Source organism: Eschscholzia californica, unplaced genomic scaffold (assembly GCF_041429995.1).
Source record: "Eschscholzia californica isolate CP2 unplaced genomic scaffold, dmEscCali1.0.p SCAF_2, whole genome shotgun sequence".
Classification (NCBI taxonomy): Eukaryota; Viridiplantae; Streptophyta; class Magnoliopsida; order Ranunculales; family Papaveraceae; genus Eschscholzia; species Eschscholzia californica.
Genome location: NW_028238309.1, coordinates 63,021,411 through 63,030,256, shown reverse-complemented (window position 1 = coordinate 63,030,256; position 8,846 = coordinate 63,021,411). Strand labels below are relative to the sequence as shown.

At 35.9% G+C, this 8,846-nt stretch overlaps 2 protein-coding genes across 2 annotated transcripts; one reads left to right on the top strand and one right to left on the bottom strand.

Annotated features, from left to right (window-relative positions):
- Positions 1-278: 278 nt before the first annotated feature.
- On the top strand, positions 279-6,256 carry LOC147560121 (Telomerase activating protein Est1). The gene is made up of 7 exons (XM_086662191.1): positions 279-462; positions 597-804; positions 1,913-2,100; positions 2,186-2,758; positions 2,980-3,102; positions 3,185-3,354; positions 4,043-6,256. Exons 3-7 carry the CDS (start codon positions 2,053-2,055, stop codon positions 6,015-6,017), a joined length of 2,889 nt encoding a protein of 962 aa, XP_086518317.1. The 5' UTR covers positions 279-462; positions 597-804; positions 1,913-2,052; the 3' UTR covers positions 6,018-6,256.
- A 195-nt stretch (positions 6,257-6,451) lies between these two features.
- On the bottom strand, positions 6,452-6,870 carry LOC147560120 (uncharacterized). Its single transcript, XM_086662192.1, has one exon. It carries the CDS (start codon positions 6,868-6,870, stop codon positions 6,640-6,642), a length of 231 nt encoding a protein of 76 aa, XP_086518318.1. The 3' UTR covers positions 6,452-6,639.
- Positions 6,871-8,846: the final 1,976 nt, after the last annotated feature.

The following is an 8,846-nucleotide window of genomic DNA, read 5'->3' as shown; positions in this document are numbered from 1 at the left end:
ACCATTTGGACCATTGTGTCATAAACGACCAAAAACCCACTTTCACCATCCCATCTTGTGTTGAAGCTCTCATTCTGGTATCTTTCTTTCCGATACGTCTCATGTCTCTCTTTACTCATAGAGCTCAAACTAGTTTCAAAAACTCTTTAAGCTAAATGCTACAAGATAATTATGAAAATTCAAGTCAACGACATTTTTCAACTTAGTCTTTACAAGAACAGTAAAAATTCAAGACCAAAATACTCTATAAAATAAAATTTTCTTTTAATTTTATAATTGAGCACCTCTATCAACAAATTTTTTAACAAGACATGTTTACCATTTGTCAAATAATGGGGTAGAACAACTTGTATAAAATAACCCAAATGTCTAAACTCTTGACTAGGTTTATAGCTTCAAATACAAGTCATCTATCCAATCTAGTACTATTCTTGTGTACTCTTCTTCTACCTTCATCCTCAGGTTAACATCTCCCCTTTAAATTGTAATCCATTAGATATATCTTCATGATAATATCCAACGGCTTAAATGATAGGACTTAATATATCTCAAGGATGATACTAAAAACTTCTCCTTTCATTTTTTTCTTCCGACAGAAAATGGTCCATCATCTTCTTCTTCTCATCCTTCTTCCATTTAATTTTGTCTGTTATACAACATAAACAACACAGGTGTCAAATTTCTCTTTCTATCTCTTTCTCTCTCTAACTACTTCTTTGGAATTTTGAAGATGATAATCTAGTAGTCTCTCATAGTGACTTGTTTGATGAAATGAAACTTTTTTCTTCTTCCTCTTATCTTTGGGTAAGTAACTTCTTCTTCTTCTTATGATTATGATTTTAAATTTGGGTTTTTGTTTGTGGGTTTTAGTAATTTCTTGGAGATGGGTTATCAAGAATTTCTCATATAGGTTTGTATTTTAGCTATGATTTAGATTTACTAAGAGGAACTAGAATATCTCAGTTGAAATGGGTTTTTTTTTATCAATTCTAACTAATTGGCTTTTCTGAATGTGAGATGAAGCTTGCTCTTTGGTTTAGGTTTGGTAGTTTAATGGACTTCTTTTTTTTTCAATTTGAATTGTGGGTTTTGGTCTTAATAGAAGTTCATATCTTGGGTCTTGCTTGAAGTTGGAAATTTTTAGAAATAATCATATTTTGTGTTCTTCTTTGGAGTTGATGATTAAGGGGTTTCTGCTTAATTTGTGTTTGTGATATGGTTTTTGGGTATTAGAGTGGAGACTTAAGGTTCAATTGGCGAAAAATGCTTCTTTCACTAGCTAAGGATTTTACTAAATTTGCATTATGTAAACCATAGATTCAAAGCATTGAGATCCGGTATGAGAAAAGAACATTAATATGTGGTTTAGAACACTGATACATCATTATATAACTTTTACATTTGGAGAAAGTAGCATTACCCTCAATTGGCTTTTTAGATGTCTTTTGGAACTTCTTTTTAAAATATTTGGTTCGTCTTGCAAGAGGTTCGAAGATCAAATTACGATGCATTCTGCTTTAGTTGGTTTATTTTCATTTTCAACAAGCTCAATCAGGTGCAAAAAGTAGGAATTTCTACTGAGTGGGGATGGTTATATTGGCTACTCTGTTGAGTACAATAACCCGGGATTTTTTGTATAAGACCCGTAAAAGATTTACCCGTTTAGCTAGCCCGCCAGTTTACTACTAGTTATTCCCTTGAGCTCGATATGTAAATTTGTTTGATGGAGCATATCTGGTTGAATCTTGATAGTTGACTTCTGTATCTATTTTGTATAGCATTTCACCACAAGTGGGATATGAATGGCCAACTAACTTACACTTTTCGCTTTGGTTGTAGTTAAAATGTAATATATATATATATATATATGTTAGTTGTTAAGATTTCGATGCTTTTTGTTCTGACTTTGCAGTGAATAATTCCTAGTCGGGTCCAATAATGAAGTTGCTTTCTAAGCAACAAACTCAACAATAGGAGAGCTCAATTTCACGCCTATTTTTATCAGTACACAACTGAAAGAATTGTATCTGCTCAAGTTTCCGTGTTAAGAAGATGGGACCATCAAACGGTCAGAACCGCATTCGGAACCTTATTGTTGAGGTAGTAGCCGAAATTTCCACAACATAATAAGAACCAATGTGTTATTTCCGATTCATATTAATATGGCTGTTTGCTTGTTCTTTAGGCTGTCAATGCAGAAAAACAGTTGTGGCTATTGATTCAGTCTAAGGGTCCACTGGACATTGACGTGCAAAATTTTTATCGTAAAGCCCGTTCTAGCTACGAGGAAATCGTTTTGAGCGATCATGAACTATCAGAACTTCAAGATATTGAATATTCTTTGTGGAAGCTACATTATAAACATATAGATGAATATCGTAATAGAATACGACAAACTCCTTCTCATAAAAAGAGTACGAATGTGGTACTTGACGATCTTCTCAAAGGATTGAAATCCTTTTTATCAGAAGCTACTGAATTTTACCAAGATTTTATTGCAAAAATCAGAATAAGTTACGGACTCCCCAAGGAACTCTCAGTCTTAAATGATGGTAGTCCTTTTGGTTCCATGGAATCATCAGAAATACGCACATGCCAGTTTTCATGCCACCGTTCTTCAATTTTCCTCGGAGATCTTGCTCGATACGGGGAACTTTATGGAACTCCTGATGCCGAAAGTCGTAACTGGTCATTTGCTGCTAGTCACTATTTTAATGCATTAATGATTTGGCCAGATAGTGGAAATCCACAAAATCAGGTATTGTGTACAATTAATGTCTCTTTGTATAAAGTTTAATTCTTTTTTCCCTTATCGAAGTTCTTGAGTTTTGAGGTAAGGGTTGGAATCGGGCCGCTTAGGTGCCCGTGTGTACTTAAGACTTTCGTCCGGGCCGGGTAGAATTTAGCTACCGATGCGTACTTACACATCAAGACTTGAGGTGCTTATCTATGTATTGAATAATGCAACCTCATGTGCAGTTGGCTGTTTTGGCGACATATCTTGGTGATGACTTCCTAGCGTTTTACCACTGCATACGAAGTATCGCTGTTAAAGAACCTTTCCCTGATGCTTGGGATAACCTAAGTTTACTGTTTGAGAAGGTCAGAAATTTTCTCTTCTCATATACTTGTTGTTGGAATTGCTTTCTACCTAGAAATTGATTTATTGCTTACGGTGTTGCAGAATAAATCTATTTGTTTACATTCTCTCTCGAAGGAGCTCGCTTTTGATTTCTCTAAGCCATCTGAAAGAGTCTATGTGCAAAATGCCAATGACGGTGTTCGTTCTTCTGACGAAATTGGTCTGTGGTCCCTCACTGTTCAGATGATAAGCTTCTTTTACAGAAAATCAAGGTATACTACTACATACTGCAAACAATTTCTGAAGTTGAAATTTTCTAAATGTTTAGGAGTGTTATTTGATCCTTGTATGACTAGTTTTATGTACCTCTGCATACATAAAAAGCACCCAAATAGACTGCAAGGAATGAAATCTCGGTTTAAATTTCGGTCATTTTGGCTGAAATATTCATTTAATTACTTAATCAGGCATTGTTAAGAGAAAGTAATTTAAATTTCGGTTTCGGCTGAAATTTTGTAAGCATGGGAATGGAAATATTTTGGTCATTTTGGCCGAAATATTTCAGTATTTAACTCCTTATTAGACTGGATATAGTAGAAGATTTCAGAGTTCCCGACCTAGGATTTTTAACTGCACAAAATGAGCCCCTTAACATGAAATTGCTAAACGATTCATTAGATACCAAGAATTTGGAGAATGCGAAATTCACTTCATAATTACTGAACTAGGAAAGCGTCAGACTTTACCCGATCTCTTTGTCAACCACTAAACTAGCACACGCACACACACACACACACACACACATACACATATATAGATCTATAAAGAAAGTCCGATTAAGTGGGGGTTCATATTTTGATAAAATACCCATGATTATATTTTGAAAAACAAATTCAAATTTGTTAATGATATTAGCATGTAAGTGGATTCTGATTTTATTTCTATCTTTCAATAATGCAGTTTGGAGGAATTCCCTTTCCTATTTGGATCTACAATAATAAAACTGGAAGCTCTGATCGCCCTAGATGATGTCAGTTTAAATGATGCTTTAGAGTCATATCGGCAATTGGTTGTATCTAGAACGGGTCCTTTTCGGGCTCTGCAACTTGTAAGTATCCTTATATTCACTATCCACACTCTAAATGAAAACCCAAAACTAGAAAAGCCGAGCCACTTGAAGTACGAAAAGGAACCTGCCTTGATTCAGCTTGCATGGGCATCTACTTTCATTTGTATGGGTCGCCTACTTGAAAGATGCGCGATATTCATTCCCTTAGATCAGGGTCCTCTTTTACCGGCTATATTAGTATTTCTTGAGTGGCTAGTAGAAATGCTGGATAAGTTGGCAACTGATGAGCCGGATGAAAGATGTGAAATAGCAATGGGTTACTTTTTTGGTTCTCTTGTGACCCTTTTGAATCAATTAGATGATCAACTATGCGAAATCAAGTCTAGAGATCTTACTGCTATCTGGGAAGATCACGAGTTACGGGGTTTTATACCAGTCTCTCCATCACATGGTCGATTAGATTTTTCAACTCCGAAGCAACCAAGACCAAGATTTGAAGATAGTCATGAATGTCAAATTCGCATTTCTCGTATCCTTCATGCTACTATGAAGATTGTTAACATGTCAAATGGATCAAGAAAGTGGATCTTTCATGGGAAACATGAAAGAAAATTTTACTTGGCCGAATCAAAGGAATATCAGTACAGGAGAGAATCAGAGGCAACCGACGATGGCGTTGAATTGAAGAAAGAGGAGGGCAATCTAGATGACAATCATCTGTCTAAACTCTCTAGTCCTGTCGAAGAAGAAGAAGTTATTCTGTTCAAGCCAATTGTGAGACATAACTCCGCCCCACTTTATACTCCTGGTGTGGCATCCAATCTACTTGCATCTTCTGCTCAGTCCTTGTATCGAAATTCCTCATTACTTCCTCAAAACCAGATACCATGTGATATTTCCGATGTTTGTTCCATAATTACTAGTTCTCACTCGAAGAAGATATCATGGAAAGAGCCTCTTACAGAGGAATCAGTAGCTACAAATTCATATACCGAACAATCGACTGAGTCACCTAGTTTTGAAGTAACAGATGGGATATCATCTATCACTGGACCTCCCTCTCTTAGTGGTTGGGTTCTCGAAAAAGAAAATTTTGGTATTACAGAGAAAGGGAAAAATGATTCCAACAAGTATGGAACTCTTTCCTCCATTAACGAAACTGCAGAAAACGAACTAGATATGAAGGTACAACCTTCATCTTCTTCATCTCAGTTTATGCATGGTTTCTCTTCCCAGGGCGATTATATTGGTGCACTGTCTGCTTCTTCGACTACCCATTATGCGCCACCTCCTTATATACTTCCACTGCCTTCTGCTCCATTATTACCAGACAATGCAAACTGGTCTAGTAGTGATTCATCAAGTTATTCTGAAAATAAAGACTCAGAGGATATGAAAGAACAGTTCTTCGATTTATCACAAGCAAATTTACATTCAAATTTGATGGAAACTCGGCAAAATTTTAGTCCCAGCATTCCTAAGTACAGCTATGTTGATTCTACTCCAAGACCCCACTATTACCAAGGACATCCTAATCTTGTTCATGCCCAAGAAAATGTTTTTCCGGTTCAATTCAATTCGCCGACGAATCTTCGAAGGTTTCACGATGAAGATATTTCGAGGTTAAGTCTTTTTGATCGGTGGGCGAACTTGAAAGAACAGTTACAAGACCCACAATGGCGTCCGGGGTTTTATGAACAAGTTCCAAGAGATAAGATTTCTCATGGCCAACAAAGATTCGATCCTTATGGGTATGGTGCTGCCATGGATTTGAGATCCGAACAGCATTGGCTTCTACAATATCTCAAAGAAAAGGAACGACGTCTTCAGCTAGAATCTAAACTCAGGGAGAACTCTCAAATGTGAGGCTTTGTTTTACCACTCCTGTTTCTTTCTATCTATATATATTTGTAATATGTCGAAATGCATTCCGAAGGATTTTGCAGAGTATAGACTCTTAGCCATGTATATATGAATTATGTCCTTACAGTTATGAGTATCTATGGAAGTGATTCAAAACAAGGATATTAATAGATGATATGTGAACTAGCAAACTCATGTTTTTATGAGTGAGAATCATATCAATGTGTTCTTATTGTTCTTCACTGATTGATTTGAGATGAATGTTTGTATTTGATTACTGATCTTGTTTAAGCAATCTTTGCCAAATGAGCATGCCTAGTATGTATATATGTATATATATATATCAAATCTTCGAATTTCTGAAAATCTTAGTAATTGAGTTTGTGATGGTTAGAAAAACGATAGATCCTGTCAAATCAAACGAAACGAACTAAAGATGCATAATTAAGTCTTGGATAATTACGTCTCGGAGCTACATTATAACCCATTTGGATCGAAAAAACACTAAAACTTTTGCAGTTTGCTTATGCAATCTTAGAAAAGAAAAAATAAGACAAGAGTAGAAAGTGAATAATTTTCGCTTTTTCGTCTGCCATGACTTACTTTGACGAGCTAACTTTCTTTATCAGTCTTCTTTCGTCTCCTTCGCTTGCTCCTTCACTTTCTCCTTCTCTTGCTCCTTCACTTTCTCCTTCTCTTGCTCCTTCACTTTCTCCTTCTCTTGCTCCTTCACTTTCTCCTTCTCTTGCTCCTCTGATGGCGTGCCTTTATTGGGTTTTTCTTCCTTCGGTTTGCCTTTCTTCGGCTTAACGAAACAGAAGCAAGAGCAACAAGGACACTGAAACAAGAACTTCATATTGTTTTGTTTTGGGTGATCTTCAAGGTTTGAAACTCAACTATGTATAAGAGAGGACAAGTCTAGCTGTTTTGAGTACTATTGTCATTAGATCCCAATTCTATCACTTTCACAAAGAACAGGTTATTATGTTTGCCTTACACTAGAAGGTGAAATTTGTGGGGTTAGGTCATTCATTATATACAGTTGTCTGTAGGCCATTTTGGTCACTACAGTGAAACAAAATGTAAAAACAGACCTGATTTTTGGCATGTAATTTCAGGATGACCTCCTGACAGAAATTACTGGCTAAGTATATCTCTGAAGGAAAATGTTATTTGGTCCGACAAAAAAATGACCCGAACAAAATGATTTCAGACAGAGGTCGGCTTAAAGTTTGGATCCGAACATCATTTCTTATGAGAAAAAAAAACTCTCCTTAAGCTTCTAACATTGAATTTTTAGTTGTTGTGATTAAGAAATACATGCCTCATGGCTCATAATCATATTAAATATATTATAGAGTTTTTGTTTTGGTAAATTTCAAAGGTTAGTGATGTTTCTTTTGAGGGTCTAATCAAAGACATGATAATTGTAGTTCACGTGATGAATTTGGTAGATGTTTTTCACTTTTGACATTAGGGCAAGTTTGTGGATGAGATGGTTGTTCTGTCATAACAAGTTGAAGACCATTTACTCTAATATTTGCAAGTGGTAATGAAACCCTATCTTTGTAGAGATAGGAAGTAAATAGAATTATTCTTGCTCTATATATAATTGTTTTTCCCTCAACCTTTAACAAGTAATTATATTTATTGAGAGAGAAAGTGAGATACCAACGATAAATAAAATAATAAAATTTCAAAAAATATGTTTCCACGCTTACCTTTTTATGTTGAAATCTCCTAATAAAAGTTAAACATTATAACTACGTACATTTTGTCAACTTCTTCTCTTCAGGTTCTCTTCCTACTTCGACCTCTCTTGTTCCTCAAGCCTCTCTCGCTCTTTTGTCAGAGGGCTTGCGTGGTCATTTCGCTTCTTTTTCTTAACTAAATAAAAACACGAGTAAATTTGTGATAAACAATTGATCTGCATTGTTATAGTTTGAGTAATCTGAACAACAAAAAAGATCTTGTGAGATAAGTTAGTTATAACTCAACTCAATAAATAGTTACATACTTATAGCTATAAAATTGTAAGATTTGAATATATTTAGATGGGAAGCGGCCCCTCAAATTCGCCCCCGCGCACCATGGGACATCTCTAACCGCCATCATCACAACCCTTTCTGCTCTCTTCCGTTATCATACATCTCTAAGGGCCGCTAGTCGGGGCAAATTGACAATGGGCCTTCTCAGTGAATTTAAAAGCCATTTCTTTTATAGATAAAGTAAGAAAAATATATATAACTCTTGTACAGTCATATATCTAGAACGAATTTTTCATTATAATTCAACCAAGATTGTAGTTTTTCCTCTACTAAACTGAAAGTAGAAAGACTAAACGCCCAAAACTTGTGGGTCAAGGAGGAGAGTTTGATCCTTTCACTACATGAGCACACCGCCTCCCCATTGAATTGATACTCAATCTAATATATGTTTTGTTGAAAGAGCTCGTTAAGCAAAATGAGGTTTGGGCTTTCAGCAAAAAAAAAAAAAAAAAAAGTTTGGGCTCCACATGTATGTGTTGCGAAAATAAACTACACCCCCACTCATCATACATGATTGAGTTGCGAAAATTTCTGGATAGGTATCCTACATCTGAACTGAATTCTTTCTGGTTAAAGAATCTCTTTCTAACTCACACGACCCTGATACCCCTCTCTCCCCCTCTTCCATCACCACCAAGATCTCTTACATCCCATTTTTTGGTGCGACAGCGACAGAGGTATGTTGTGAGGGGTAAGAGATGGAAGAGAAAGATGGTGGTGATTGTGGGTGGTTGCGCTTCTTCCTTTTCTTATTTCTCTTAACTCTTTGAGGATTGACAAATAA